The 15,342-nt window shown below is 38.6% G+C and overlaps 2 protein-coding genes across 4 annotated transcripts; one reads left to right on the forward strand and one right to left on the reverse strand.

Annotated features, from left to right (window-relative positions):
* Nucleotides 1-17: 17 nt before the first annotated feature.
* Nucleotides 18-7,189, reverse strand: leng9 (leukocyte receptor cluster (LRC) member 9). 3 transcript variants are annotated; one of them, XM_067509564.1, is made up of 8 exons: nucleotides 7,055-7,189; nucleotides 6,614-6,802; nucleotides 4,055-4,148; nucleotides 3,309-3,442; nucleotides 2,875-3,201; nucleotides 2,491-2,737; nucleotides 1,902-2,001; nucleotides 18-1,814 (listed from the first exon to the last, which is right to left on the reverse strand). In XM_067509564.1, the coding sequence occupies exons 2-8, from the start codon at nucleotides 6,744-6,746 to the stop codon at nucleotides 1,152-1,154; spliced, it is 1,698 nt and encodes a 565-aa protein (XP_067365665.1). In that variant the 5' UTR covers nucleotides 6,747-6,802; nucleotides 7,055-7,189; the 3' UTR covers nucleotides 18-1,151. The 3 variants fall into 3 exon arrangements, with proteins under 3 accessions (XP_067365665.1, XP_067365664.1, XP_067365667.1); XM_067509563.1 differs by having other exon boundaries at nucleotides 6,587-6,802; XM_067509566.1 differs by lacking the exons at nucleotides 6,614-6,802; nucleotides 7,055-7,189 and adding an exon at nucleotides 4,743-4,897.
* A 446-nt stretch (nucleotides 7,190-7,635) lies between these two features.
* On the forward strand, nucleotides 7,636-14,237 carry flcn (folliculin). The gene is made up of 12 exons (XM_067511230.1): nucleotides 7,636-7,887; nucleotides 8,067-8,279; nucleotides 8,476-8,622; nucleotides 8,754-8,975; nucleotides 9,085-9,251; nucleotides 9,368-9,459; nucleotides 10,463-10,626; nucleotides 10,804-10,917; nucleotides 11,926-12,049; nucleotides 12,141-12,266; nucleotides 12,644-12,746; nucleotides 13,370-14,237. Exons 2-12 carry the CDS (start codon nucleotides 8,067-8,069, stop codon nucleotides 13,575-13,577), a joined length of 1,680 nt encoding a protein of 559 aa, XP_067367331.1. The 5' UTR covers nucleotides 7,636-7,887; the 3' UTR covers nucleotides 13,578-14,237.
* Nucleotides 14,238-15,342: the final 1,105 nt, after the last annotated feature.

Genomic DNA, 15,342 nt, shown 5'->3' on the forward strand with positions numbered 1-15,342 from the left:
AAATATTACCACTCACAGACTCTCAACAAATTAAAAATGTTTATGTCTTTGACAATGTAGTGGTCATAAGTCATTGTAAAAGCAGACATCATTTTGTGGAACACAGTCCATACAAAATTCACATAAAACAGATTGTTTCAAACATGGAATTCAGAGCTGCCAAATGCAGAGACTTAAGGAAAACGGAACTATTCCCTTTAATAAACAATTTGTGTTGACAGCCTAAGCCTTTATGGCATGTGCATATATTCTGTCTGTGTAATAGCTGATAACATTTTCAAAACACAAGGCTGATATAAAAAGTAGGTATTCTAGTCTGTATGTCCACTAAGTTTAAAACCACATATCTGCTTAAAAACAAGTAATTACATAAGTCTTGTAAAAAATAAACATCTATATATAGATAGGTAGATAGATAGATAGATACAGAAAATCCATTAGCTAAAGTTATGTTAAGCTTGACTTGAACTAATTGATTATTAAATTAGCTGCAGTTGATTTGATTATTTAGTTTTTCTAATATCTATTAATTAATTATTTTACTTATGATTCTGAAAGATTTGTTTTTGACTTAGCAAATTTTGACTTGAGTGTTTTAATCTTTAATTTCTATCAACTAAAGGCAACAAGTAAGAAAACAGAATACGCTTACTGGCCATGGCCAAAACATTAGAACCACCTCTTCTTATGATCCACTCCAGTATGACTCCACTAACCACCTCAATACTAAACAAAGTATTATCATCACCTTTTTGACTGTTTCACCTTAAAAAATAAAAAATTATAACATTGTAAAAGTAAAATTCATGGCAGAGCTGCCGTACTGGATTGCATTAGATTGAATAATGAATAAAAGTTAAGAGCATTGTAAAACGATTATCAATATTATTTTGCATCATAATACAATCTAATATGACTATGATATGTTTATCACTGTCCCACAGCCCTGCATCAGACCACTCTATAAACATTCATTTTACCTGATTATTATTAAAAGTGCATGACTTAATAATTTAAAAAATTAAAAGACAAATATAAAACCTGGTAGAAATGGTCACATGACCTGTATAACTTCAGCTCTGGAGGTACTGTAGCAAGACTTCAAATATTAATGTGCATACTTGTACCATGCCTGTGAAAGCAAACTTATATTATCTAAGAGTTACTGTACAAACAGTCTCATAAAAACCATCTACTTTCGAACCACCTATGGAACAAAGGTGTAAGGTGTTAACTGGTAGACGGCCAAAATTTAAACCCTTTCCCACCTTCAGGTCCCCCACTCCTTCAAATATTTTCTCTTCCTCCCAGTTTAATTTGGCCAATGTGAGGTGGTATCTTGGGCTATAGGAGTCCCTGTGGAGCAAACCCTTTTTCCTGTAGGCCTCCTGCAGACCACTGTTGAGCTGATGAAGGTGCAGTTGTGGCTGCGGGCTCAGGAAAAGCACCCTCCCATTGAAATGTTTCAGCTTCACAGGAAAGGTCACAGCCACCGGAGGGTTGCGATCCAAATGGGCAAACCGTCTGAGGATCTCCCCAGCAGTGGCTACTTCAGCTGGGCTGGGCAACACAAGGAGGCAAAGGGTGACATGAAGGCAGGAGGCTTTCTGCCAGTGAGGAGCAGATGAGGGTAGAATGGAGGTGATCTCCTCCTGCAGCTGCTGGAAACAGGAGAGGACAGCAGGAGTGTTGGCCCTGAAGGTGATGAAGTGTGTAGGTTGTTTTTTAGGAGGCCGACCACCACCAGGTGTCTTCCCTCTCTGCTCCCGTGGTGCTAACGGATTTTGGCAAGAGTCTACAACTCCAACATGACTCTGTGTGCAACCAGAGAACCACTGTGATGAACATTAATTGTAACCAAAGCACAAAGATGAATTTCAGATTGAGCTGAGCTAACTCACCAAAACATCTTCCTTGCTTTCCCAGCTTTCTTCCCATTCTTCTTCTTCAACTTCTTGTTTTATGCTTACTCCCTCTTTTTGGTCTGCTGAAGTGTGAAGTCTAAAATCAGCAGGTGAGCAGAATTACTCCAGGAGCAGAAGAGTAACTTGAAAGATTGGTTTTCAAGATTTCTTTTTAGCGTAAAACTAAGCCACTTTAACTTGAATTATCTCTTATTTCATGTTTTCCCAAAAAGCATTTTAAATATAAATATGGTATATAATTAAATTTAAGATGAATCAATAAATATATCCAGTGAAATGTGATTTGAGTTAACTATTTAACTCTTCCACATCATCTAAAACCTGACTTTTAGACCACACATTAGAGGCCTTCCCAGAAATATTCTCAACCCCTGGTTAAAAAAATTCAAGTGTGGTGGAGATCAACAGTCCTCTAGGTAGTAAGACTAATACTATTTAAGGTGAAGGATCTGATTTAATTGATTTCATTAATGTCAGTCACATCTTCTGCTCAAATGTCTGTTTCAACACTTTGGGTTGTTGTCTGTTCTCTGTTAATTTTAAAAGCTGAACATGAATGCCAGACCTATTTGGAGCCTCCTCCTCAACACATGCTCCTTGTGATTCCTGTTGTTCCTGAGAAATCTTTCCTCTACACTTTGGTGCCAGCTGAGTTGTGCCAGGAGTGTGAATATTCATCTCATTTGTCTTCTCCTCCTCCAGATGTGTACTCTCAGTATGAGTACACTCTGCTTCATTTTCTTCCTGCCCACAGACAGCAGATGTCCACTCTTTTGTTGTTTTAAGGCACTCTTGTTGCTGCTCTCTGTCTTCTGTGTTTATTTCATGTAAAACAAATGAATATACCTAGTCAGATATATACAGATATATCCTTTTTTATCTTTTGTTGATATAAAGTCTGTCTGTGGTCGCATATTATAGTGGGCAGCAATACAGGGTCCTTCCTTACCTTTTACTTCCTCCTCCCCTCCAAAGGGGGGAGCCAGAGTTTGACCAGTGGAGCCAAAGACCCTGTCAGTCCTGCTGTGGCGATCCCAGACGCGGTGCCCTCTGTAGGTGAAATACTGGATCCTGTGTCTGGGCAGAGCCAGCTCAGCAGAATAATCACAGTCGCATGGATTGGTTTCCCAGTTGAAGTCACAGAACGGACGCTCCAGCACACCAAGGAAGCGATCCAAGTAGCCCACAACAAATTCTGACGCACTCACTAATGGGTCCCATAGGATCCGAGAGATAACATCATCTGCTGTTCGCATACGAGGTTTTTTGTTGGCCTCTGGGAAAGAATAAGATATTGAAAAAAAGGGGGTATGAGATTAATTCAAGGAAAAGTGAATCAAGGTCTCTTAAAAGTATGTTCCCATAATCAGATGACCAAGTGACCTTTTCCCTCATTGTATTTTGGTTTTGTTGCTTTGTTCACTTTGCCTTTCTTCTTCTTTTTTTCTAGCTTTTCTTCATCCAGTTCATCATCCTGGTCAGGAGAAGCAGCCCCAGAATCATCCAGTGGTGGATCACTGAACATTTAGAGAAAATAATTATGTATATACACTCACTGGCCACTTTATTAGGTACACCTGTACAATCTAATGCAATCTAATACAGCAGTTCTGCCAGGAATTCTACTTTTTTTAATGCTACAATTTCTCAGTTCATAAGTTGAAACTGCCAGTAAGGTGATAAGGTGATCTTCTTTTCCTAAAAACTGAGAAATTATAACTTTGAAAAAAGTAGAATTCATGGCAGAGCTGCAATGTTGAATTGCATTAGATTGTACAGGTGTACCTAATAAAGTGGCCAGTGAGTGAGCGTATATATACACACACACACACACACACAAACACACACACTAGAAACATGCCGAATCTGGCACAGATGGACATAATTTATCTGGGGATTCTCAACATTGTACAGAGCCCATGCTTAAATGGCAAATAATCAACCTCTATTTGTGTTGCAGAAACTGAGATTATTGGAAATATATTTATGTAAAAGAGGTACTTCATATTTTTACCTTGGGACTTGCAGCATGCTCTCAGTACAGATGCTTCTGAACATAGCATTCCAAATATGCTCTTCCTGCTAGCATCTTATTAATCTTGCACTTAAAGTCTGTTACTTTGACTAACCTGTGAAACAAGCGACATCTGTGGCCGAAATGACACTTTCCCTTCAGGAAAAACTGGCACATGCTGACTCCATTGTCATCCTGTACTGCTGACACTGTAAATGACAGAGCAGTAGTGTGAAAACTAAAGCAAGAGAGTCACATACACTACATTGCCAAAAGTATTCGCTCACCTGCCTTTAGACCCATATGAACTTTAGTGACATCTCATTCTTAATCCATAGGGTTTAATATGACGTCGGCCCACCCTTTGCAGCTATTACAGCTTCAACTCTTCTGGGAAGGCTTTCCATGAGGTTTAGGAGTGTGTTTATGAAATACATAATATACAGTGCTCGCAGTCTTCGCTCTAATTCATTCCAAAGGTGTTCTATCGGGTTGAGGTCAGGACTCAAGTTCATTCCACAAGTTCTTCCAAACCAAACTCACTCATCCATGTCTTTATGGACATTGGTTTGTGCACCTGAATTCATTTATTTGGATGGGTGAGCGAATACTTTTGGCAATATAGTGTATGTAATGAAAGTCTTAGAAGAATGTCTGCAGCCTGTCAATATAGGGTAACACAGCAACTGAGTGAAATTAATTCAGCTAAAAGCAGCCAACTCATAACACCTGCAGTTTAATCTTTGTGAAGTTCCCAGTTCTCAACATATGTACTGACCTATTTGAAAAAAACTATGTCTTACTCTATAGTTTTCTCTGGATCCCTGCCAAATCTAAACCAGCGAAGACACGTGTAGACGCCTGTCATCATTCAAATGCTTGGTGTCTAAGTGGGGTCCAGGTGGTGTCCAGCAAATGATGGGGGCTAGAGAGGCAATTGGAAAACTTCTGGGAGAAAACCTAGGCTGATTAATTAGATAATTATTTTTAATTATTAGATTCAATTGTTTTTTTTCTCAAAATGTAAATAAATCTACTTACTGTTTTAATCACACCCTAGACCTTGTCCTGGCATACGTCATTTACACATTTAGATCATTTACACACACTTGAATTTACAATAATGGACCATACAACATTTAGGAAAATAAATCCACGACAGTATGTGGTAATATGAAAATACTATCAACACGTTTTGAGAAAGTCATAATTTACTTCACTGCCAAGGCTTCTACTAGCGATTCACCTATATACAGGGCTTCTGTTTTTCATCTCTACTGCTGACTACTGCTTGCCCAGAAGGGATTTGTATTTTTATTTAAGTGTGTATAGTCTTGACTTATTATGTAAAGTCACTTGAGTTGATTTGTGGAGAACTATACAAATAAAGTTGAAATTAAATCAAATTGAAATTACACCTGTTTACATGTTAACTAGTGATAAAGGATATGGTGTTTGCACAATATTTTGCTCTGGTAGGCCTAGGGTCACCAAAAATAAAGATCATTTACACACACTTCCTCTACAGCCTGACCCCAACTATGATGCAGTGGTCACAGGTACAAATGAAACAGTTTGCCAGTTTAAAGCTGTTTCCATAACAGTGAAGATGCCTGTAACTGTGTGCAGATTATAGCACTGACTGTTTACTTATGCAAGCAAGATATTATTACATATTACGTGATATTCAAAATTATTACAGGAAATTGGGCATCTGCTGTTTGTGTGTTTTCAAAACATGGTTGAGGTGTGTCTACTGCTGTATATGAGCTTTTTAGTCGTTAAGAGATGCTCATTTGTGCCAAATAACAGATATGTGGTAAATCCACTGATGGCAGGAGTTATTTTATTCTTATACATCAATTTCTTCAGCAAGCCTGTTATTACAATTAATGAACTATAAGAAATACATAATTGATTAATACTCAAAAGGAAATTGGACAGTAATTTCAAATACACTTGCAAAAGGTAGAAATCATGTAACTGTTGACAATGACCTGCCTTAGAGGACACAAATGACACCCAAGTAGTTGGGACGTGGTTGACTGTAACACACCCTGCAACTCTATTTTGAGACAGGAGAACTGAATGTGACTCACAAGCCAAATCCTTAATTATTTGCCATAATACCTTCCTCCTCACTGAAGTAATATTAGCTGACACAGGATGCCCAGATCATGTGTGTGGGGGGCTCTCTCAACTGTTTCCAGGCATAAGTACTCAAAACAAGTTACTTGAAGTAACAGGGTAAAATATTGTTGCTCATTCCCATTCCAGAAACTGGAGTAGGAGAGGAAAGAAGAATCGTTCTCTGGTTTCTGATACATTCCTAACAGTGCTGCCAGTAATTATGTGAAAACACACTGGCAATTATCCAACCTTTTTCATATAAATGACGCAAGCCAAATCATTGCATAAACAAGAACTTACCAGAACTGTAACTGCTCATAGTAACCTAGACATGTGCCCCAGTCTGAAGAATTATCAGTGGAAATTTTTAGAATAACTTAGTGATCAGTAATAAGTCAATAACTCAGTAATATGAGCTAAATATAAGTGCTATTGTACACTGACTTACATGTATCTAGTCTTAAATTGACGAACTGGTCATAAAGTGTGTGTAAAATAATTAATCAATGTGATTTACCAGCTCTGGCTTTTAGGGGGTCCTTACCACTGTTAGGATCAGCTGGGACCTCTGTCGGTCGACCGGGTGTATCAGTCTGGCTGGTGGGTTTCAGGTAGGCCCTATCCTGTCTCTGGTCCTCAGGTGAATCTGAGGGAATTCCTGGTCCATCAGATGCCATAGTCAAATATGTGAATTAAGAGAAATATGCTGCGTCGCTGTGGTATTTGCCACTACCTACAGTAAATAAACAAAAAAACAAAAAAAAAACAAAGGTAAACATGACACGCCTAAATGTAATAACCGAATAAAAGGAACCAAGCTTTAACATTAACGTTACTGCGGAAGTGTGCGGTTAACATTAGTTTAAAACATTAACAACTGTACGTAATTCCAAAACCCCTCCATCATGTTTAGATAATACAATAACAAAACACATATTTGAAAACCACGTAAAAATATCTATTTAAATTCTGATGATTGGCATACTTTCCAAAGGAGAAGCCAGTTGTGAATTTCAGTGCCCTTTGAATTACCCACAATTCTCCCTGAGTTAACCAAACACATGAGTTGCGGGAAATGTAGTTTTATTTGTCTTCGTAGAAAAATCCTGGAAAGATACTTTGAAGGAATCATACCAAATTAACAACAACAAACGCATTGTGTAAATTTTTATCGCTTTAATTATTTGATGAAGAGTTTTTAAAATCCACCGTTTAAAACTGAGAAAAATATTCCCGGCAATGCTGCGTTCCATAGAGCAAACTGTGTGGGGATAAACGGTCTAGTGGGGCTCTGACTTGTAATTTGGGGTCAGAGATATGAAGAATTACTGAATGACATGTTTGCAGCAGTTACATGATATTAAGACAAATATTAATATATTAATATATTAAGAATATCAACACTGCTACAGCCGATTTAACACATTTTATAGAAGCTGTACAGTCATCACCTTGCAAACATGCATGACGAGCACGAGCAAGTCAGATAGTTTCTCTATTTCCCTTTGCGTTCACGACACGTGAACGCAGCATAGTGGCCCTGCGTCATTTGTGCTAGAGCGCGTGATTTTTCTTCACGTGACATGTTCTGTTGTTGTCAGTTAGCCTAGTAGCTGTACGCTAGAAAAACACAACAAGAAAAGTGTTAAAAATACCTAAAACTGGTACACTGAGAGCTATGGATATTTGAAACACGGACGGAAATAAGAGTTGAGTCTGTTTAATGCTATTGTTTTAGTATGCTGTTTCTTTTACAACTCTTTTTAGGACACTGCGACCATAGAATGTCTTCCAGTAAAATGACCACCATTTAAAAAGGTAAGATTATGTTAACGACTAACCTATGGTAAATAGTCGCTTTTATGTCTTAATCCAAGTGTAACTTAATAAAGCCAGAAAAAAACGTGTTATGAAATGTTTCAAACTAATTGATAATGCTCATATCAGATTCAAACATATTCAGAACAATAAATATCTAAAGAACTTTTCTTTCACAGATGAATGCTTTGGTTGCTCTCTGTCACTTCTGTGAGCTTCATGGCCCTCGGACTCTGTTCTGCACTGAGGCACTTCACCCCCCATCTCCGTCCCCTTCATCTCAGGCCGGGGTCCCTACACCTGGGGACAGGGATCGAGATTGTGATCGGGAAGGCGAAGGGCTGACAATGAGAGCCAACAGCTCAGCCACACAGAGGGGGGAAATGTGTGAGGTGAGTCAAAGATGATATACCACGGACAGCACATCACCTGGCCATGAGCTCATCACATACTTCAGTCTGACCTGAACCTCCTGTCTCTCCAGTCCTACTACTACTTCATGCTAGTTAGAACTTTAGTATATAGGTGAATTGCTAGTACTGCTATTTTTCTCAAAATATTCATCTTCCTTTTCTACTGGTCTCTCAGGGATGCCGATCTCTACCTGCATCTCATCCAGGCTTTGTGAGCATTGATGATGAAACAGGCATACGTTTCCTGAGCCACCAGCATCCCAGACAGCCACAGCTTTTCAGTGTGGTCCGCCAGGCTTGTGTGCGCAGCCTTAGTTGTGAGGTAAGAGTGACGTGACGTGACGTGTGTGTGAGTCACACATCTCATGCACTACATAAACCGATGCATTTTCTTATTAGCGTCTTATTATATGTTTTCTGCTATTCCTCCTAACCTGTGTTCTGTTTTGTCAGGTGTGTCCCGGCCGGGAAGGGCCAATTTTCTTTGGAGATGAACAGCATGGTTTTGTGTTCTCTCACACTTTCTTTATCAAAGACAGCCTGGCCAGGGGCTTTCAGCGCTGGTACAGTATTGTCATGGTAGCAATGGATAGGATCTATCTTATCAACTCCTGGCCTTTCCTGTTACGCCACCTTAGACTCACTATACAAAGCCTGCAAAGTACCGCACTAAAGGTAGCGCACACTCATGGTTTTTATGCAGCCGAATCTAATAGAATTATGGAGACATATTCCAAAGGCATGTATCTCGTATCTAATGTCTGGGCACTGTACTCTCCATCAGGTGTTTGACAGTGAACAAGGAATTTGCCCCCAGCGAGCTGTGAGGATGAACAGTGTGTTTTCTCCTGCAGTTTTTCCACACCAAAGGAGTGGCAATGCAGCCCGATCACTAACCTCCCTCACCCAGCATCCTAACCTTTGGGCCAGCTTGCACTCCTCCTTTAGCTGGTGAGTGAACACTTTGTCAGTCCCAAAGTGACAAATAACTTGTTGTCCTTTTTTATGCAACGGGTTTGTAATGATTTACCTGGACATGTCTTTGTGTGTTTTTTCCTCATATCCAGGCTTCTGAAGGCTTGTGGTTGTCGTCTTACAGAGAAGCTGCTTGAGGGAGCCCCGACTGAGGACACACTAGTGGTGATCGAGAGACAGACAGGTAGACACGTTGTCCTCAAACAGGATGCATTTTTTTTACTATTAGCACAAATATTTGATTTTTCTCCTCTACCATCGTGGCCCTGGATAATATTGCTAACAAACTGACATGATACAAGATCTTTTATTTCTTACAACATCATGTAGAGCTTGTTACCATAATATCAAACCTAAACAGGGCTCACAGTATGTGGAGCAGGTATATTTTCAGTCGTAGTCAGTGTGAAAATTAAAGGAAATGGTGATAAATAGGGAAATCTTTTTGGTTTCTTTGTGTTTGATGAAATTAGTAGTTACTATGCAATAATGTCATGTGTTTGCATAGTTTCTGAAATGCTTCTTTGAAAGTCTGATTCATTGGGTTTGTCAGTGCAGAGACGCTCTGGCTACAAAAACAGTGTGATTCATGCAATCATTCCCCTCTGATAAACTGCCTTTCCAGAAAGAGTTTACACTATTTCTGTCAAGCTTTACAAGTGATTAAAAGATTTACAAAGAAAATTCCCATTCTACCGCAATTCTTTGTGGAATTTTACCACTGCGTCTCCTCATATTAACATCAAAAGTAGATGCAGTGATTAGTTTTCTTGCACTTTCCAGAATCTGTGTCAAAGTTTAATATGCATAAAATAAAAGAAAATATGAGCTAACGCTGAGATTAAGAAAAACTTCTACAAAGAAAATGCCAGTTTGTAGAAATGGATACAGACTCAATTAACCTGACACAGTGAAGCAGGGTGGTCTGTCATTTTGGCACAAATCTGATATTAAAATTGTTAGTCATAGGTGAGAGTTAGATTGTATATTTGTGGTTATGTTTTATGTAAAATATGTTTTATGAATATGAATGGTGAGCAGCTCCCTGTTCACATCATGGAGTGGTATAAATTTTGACCCTTGTTACAGAGTTTCTAGTGGAATTACCTAAATTTGGTCATCATTTTCTCAATGTTTTTAAGTCATTTTTGTGTGTGTGTGTATGTGTGTGTGTGTGTCTTCATAAGAGCAAGAAGAGGAAATGAGCTGCTGGGATGGAGCAGATGGAGGCAGTTCAAAGCCACAGAGGCATCAGTCAGAGAGTGAGCTGGTACACAACTTCCTGTGTGATGATGCAAAATTAGATGAGTTACCCGGTCCCAAGATTAGGTCACTGAGACATTTAAGACAGGTAAACTTAGATACTTTCTGAGTCTGACATTTTATTGTACCCAAATTAGCGATGAAATTTATCAGATAATTGAAATTCTTTAATTTACTTTGGACAAAGGTGGACATAAAAGCATATTGTTTTGCAATAATTTAGTGCATGCCACTTCATGTCATATCAATCCACTTAATAATTCAGGTTCTCGGAGCTGCTGAGTTTCGTCAGCTGGCGTGGCACGTACTCATGGGAAATCAGGTCATATGGAGAGGTGCAGACCCCGGGCTCATCCAATCGGCATTTGCAGTACTTAAGGTACGCTGCAATACTACTTACTATATGCCCTTATTAGGTGAGGTTGATGGCGCCGTGGTAACGCTTGTAACTGGCCTCATTAATTGAACTATGGTACAGTGTAATATTTATCAGTAAAGGTCTACAGCAATTACAGGCATCTAACTAAACACACCTGTTTAATGTTGCCAATGTTGAAAAGGTTACTTATTAAAAGAACCCAATTATAGGTTACCCTCTCAAAAATTAACTGTCTTATTTTCTAAATTATTTTGATTTTCAACTGTCATACAGCCATTAAAGCCAGAAAAGCGATGCTTCTGCTCATAGATAATGCCCATCAGTCTTCAGTTTGTTGGGGACATTTTTTGTTGTGAAATTCATGAAGAATGTTAACCCAAATGCCTGGCAAGTGTCAAAAGTTGTCCACCAAGTGTTTTGTAACGCAGAAATATGCCACAGAGGCGTGGTGTATATGGCTGATGTGTTTGTAATCGTTTTTGGATTACAGCTGTACAGCACAGACAAACAAGCTAATTCAGGCTGCAGACTTACAAACGTTACCTTTAAGTAAGGAATGTCTTTTTTAGCTTTAGTGTCTCTATGGGAATTGTTGACAGAATGACAAAAGTTACCCTTTAAAAGGTATGCAAGCAATATGATTATTATAATAAACTTCTTTATTGTTTCAGTTGTTTTCTCCATATATATACGTATCTTTAAAAAACATTTTTGCCTGAACATGTTTATATGCATAGTTTACAAATAAGAAAGATCATGTAATTGTTTTCATTGTTCTATACATTTTCAAAATTTGAAGACTATTGAAAGAGATTTGTGTTTTTGTGATCATTTTCATGTTGTGTTTTGTAACTGACATATTAAAATTACACTCTTGCATGTTTATGTTTTTCCCAGCAGAAATTTTGACTTCTTAAATTAATAACAACAATTTCTATGGATCTGGATCTGGTCACTTCAGGTGTCCAACATGCTTACTTAGCCAACCAATGTCCTTTCTCCCATCAGTATCTGCTTCCAGTAGGCTGTGTGCGTTCTGTGCCATACAGTGCTCAGTATGAGGAGGCCTACAAATGCAACTTCTTGGGTCTCAGCCCAGATGTGCCTATTCCAGCACACGTCAGCTCCTCAGGTAACCTCAAACATAGCTGCTGTCGCAATGTGTAGAAATGTGTAACAGTTCATATTGCATTGATTACATCTTCCTTTTGTTTGTCATGTAGAGTTTTCAGTACTAGTGGACATAAGCACAGAAAGAAGCTGTCAGAGCTCAACTGTTGGTGACGCCGATGTCTGCTCATATTATCAGTTCATCATCAGCAGTGCGAACACACAGCCCACAGACAGGGGTGAGTACACATGCCAAGCTTCCAAATTTTCAAACTGAATAACAGAAAATATTTTCATCTTCATTTCAATTGGAATGAGCATCAGAATAAACATTTATGAGGTGTAAATACCAGATTAGTGAATAGTAAAGTAGTCAAAATGTAGAAACACCCCCATTCTGCAATGGGAAATCCTTAATAGATCCTGGGATCTGGATCCATGTTCCTCTATCCAAGTTTCCTCCAAAACTGTTTTTAGCAAGGTTCTAAGATAACACAGCCTCCTTATTGGAGTACTGAATTTGGCAGGAAACATGTGGAGATGGTATTTACAACAATAAAATAATTCATCATATGAATGAATTTTCCAACAATTGATGGACTGAAACTTTTTCCAGGTCCTGCGTTACTGAACAAGCTCGAGGTGGCCCTGTCTAATGAAAACCTGTCAGTGGACGTCGTATCTCACTGCCTGCTGTGCTTAAAAGAAGAGTGGATGAAGTAAGTAAAGTCTACTTATTATTAAAGCTACCATGCCTCTATATGCTTGAGTATCTTTACTCTTATGTGGAAAAAAGTATTAGAACTCCTGGTTAAAGCTACAGTTTACAACTTTTAAAAGCAGTAATGTGAGCCTTGATGTCAATCCCTTTCAATCTGCCTAGCCCTCCTTCTCCCCCTCTGCTCTACCTAGCTTTACTTATCAGTCAAGCAGAAATGATTCCAAATCAGTGTCCATTTGGAAACAGTGCCCTTCCACCAAAAATGGCAACAAATTAAATTCTTGATCTAAACTGAACTGACTGGTTTCTTTTCTTTCTTTTTTGTGTGACTTTATTTATGCCAGATTTGGGTGCTTTCTAGTCTAAGGGTCAGCCATAGGAACATCTAATGTATAATCTCAGTGGGAAGCCTTTCCACCTCTCCACATTAACAAATGTTTAAAAGCATATTTTCACTAAAATATTTTAAAAAGGTTAAATTCTGTGACTTTAATAGGATTCATTTGCAGAGCTTTACAACTACAACTCTGAAATTAACTGAATTGAACAAAAGACTACTTGCATTTAAGTACGATTTCACATTTTGCATATGAAATCTCATAACGCATGTTTATTTTTCAGTAAAGTCAAGGTGCTATTTAAATTCTCCAAAGTCGATGGGCGAGGGAGGGAGGACACCCAGAAGGTTCTGACCCTCCTTGGTACCACAGGACCCGGTGAGGAAGACAACGTCAGGCTGCTCAAGTTTTGGATGACTGGACTCAGCAAAACATACAAGAGCCACTTAATGACAGCTGTCCGAGGAGGAGAGAGGAGTCCCAGCCAGTGAGAACAAAGGAATTTTCTTGTACCGAAGAATACAAATTGAAGGTGTTAGTTTAACTGTAATGGAAGTTTGTGGGAAAATAATTACTGATCAGAGGTCAAAAAAGCTTCACTCTGTATTTTCTTTTAATGTAATAAGAAGTCTGTGTACCTAAAAGTCATTATTGCACAGATTAACACTTGCAGTCGGTTTAAATAATGTAGGAGACCTATTCATATTAATATGTAAAGGTAATAGTTAATATAGTAGTCAATATGTAATTTTATTACAGAAAAGCTTTGCACTTTGTTTTAATGATATTTTAAAATTAAAATAAAAGAATGTGAACACTCATCAAACTCTTTTACATTCCTATTCCTTAACTGGCACCATCTTGTGGCAAACAGGAAGAATAAAGAGTGGATCCCACTCAAATGTTTGAGTGGCTGTCAGCCAACAAGTCTCAACACTTAAGGGTTCCTGAAATGTACAAACTAGTTGCATAACGAGGCCTCACTCTAGTACAGCTGACCACATCAGCAGGATTTTGGCTTCTTAATGAACCTGTCACATACTGATTCACTTAAGAGCTGCACTTTTTTTCATGCCAAAGTTATTTGAGCCTGTTGCTTTTGCAGAAGCCTGAAGACTTAAGTCAATAAACTTCAACAACATACGACTTTGTTTAAACTGGTGGGGTCTGAGTTTTTTTTTTCCCCTTAACACATACTTTGGTCATGATTGTGCAAAAACTCGAAGTCTTGTTCTAGTTGAACTTAAAAGAACACAGAGTTTTAAATATTAGGAACAGTATGAATGTACTTCTCAGCTTTGTTATTGTTGTAATGTTACCTAATAGTCAATTATTTTCACTACTAGTATGCTTTTTAGTATGCTTACAAAGGTGTAGATTTCATTTTCACTACTAAAAGTCCATGTGCAACGTGCAGCAATTCTACAAATTTGTTACATATTTACTTCACAATTTACAAGCCATGTATAAACCCGTAAGACTGCACAGCATGTTTATACTTGTCATTCACTATGTAGTATAAGTGAAGGTGAAGAGGTTTCGATTTGATGATGCCTCTGGGACCAGTCTGCATTGCTTGCAGTGAAGCTGCTGCTTTCTAGTTTCCTTATTCCTCAGCAGAGATGGGACTACAGAAAACTCTTGCTTCCTTTGGCTTGTGTTCAATAGATGACCCACAATAAAAATTACTCTTTGAAACAGTTATGTCCTTACTTCCTATTAATGATTAACTTCTCTCTTAACGCCTAACTGAAATCCAAGCCAGCATGATGCTACACATAACCCGAGGGGACACAACAACACATTACACAAAGGCTGATTGCAGCTGTGTGTAGTATTATACATTGCACCATGCGCCATGGTGAAGCAGATTTGAAAAGTAATGTCTACAGAAAGCTGTCACACATGGAATGACTTGCATGTTCTGGCAATGCTGTGTTGCAACCCTATTTGTCAGTTTTTAAGGAATGTGATTCTTGATTTATGTAAAAAAAAAAAAAAATAAAGATCATGTGATGATTAAACAGGATGACATTGCACACTGACACTGGAGGAATAAAGATGGGATCCACAGGCACAGAGGTGTGGGGGAGAGTCAAAATGAAAAACATGCGCTCCAACTGCATGACTAAGCCTCAGAAGGCCTGCTTTGGAGTGGGAGGATAGGGGTAAGAGGGTGGGTATCAGGGAATGTGGGGATCAGAGGGGGGGAGGGAGCCGGGTCAGTCAATAGTGAGGTAAAACGTGTTGAAGTGG

This window comes from Channa argus, chromosome 7 (assembly GCF_033026475.1).
Source record: "Channa argus isolate prfri chromosome 7, Channa argus male v1.0, whole genome shotgun sequence".
NCBI lineage: Eukaryota > Metazoa > Chordata > Actinopteri > Anabantiformes > Channidae > Channa > Channa argus.

What these genes read in the sequence shown, in the direction of transcription:
- flcn (XM_067511230.1), top strand. Translation starts at nt 8,067, where the DNA reads ATGAATGCTTTGGTTGCTCTCTGTCACTTCTGTGAGCTTCATGGCCCT. An exon ending in AGAGGGGGGAAATGTGTGAG is followed by an intron (nt 8,280 to 8,475) that starts GTGAGTCAAAGA and finishes CTGGTCTCTCAG; the next exon opens with GGATGCCGATCTCTACCTGC. An exon ending in CGGCATTTGCAGTACTTAAG is followed by an intron (nt 10,918 to 11,925) that starts GTACGCTGCAAT and finishes TTCTCCCATCAG; the next exon opens with TATCTGCTTCCAGTAGGCTG.
- leng9 (XM_067509563.1), bottom strand. Translation starts at nt 6,746, where the DNA reads ATGGCATCTGATGGACCAGGAATTCCCTCAGATTCACCTGAGGACCAG. An exon ending in AAAATACAATGAGGGAAAAG is followed by an intron (nt 3,202 to 3,308) that starts GTCACTTGGTCA and finishes ATTCTTTCCCAG; the next exon opens with AGGCCAACAAAAAACCTCGT. An exon ending in AAAGCAAGGAAGATGTTTTG is followed by an intron (nt 1,815 to 1,901) that starts GTGAGTTAGCTC and finishes GGTTGCACACAG; the next exon opens with AGTCATGTTGGAGTTGTAGA.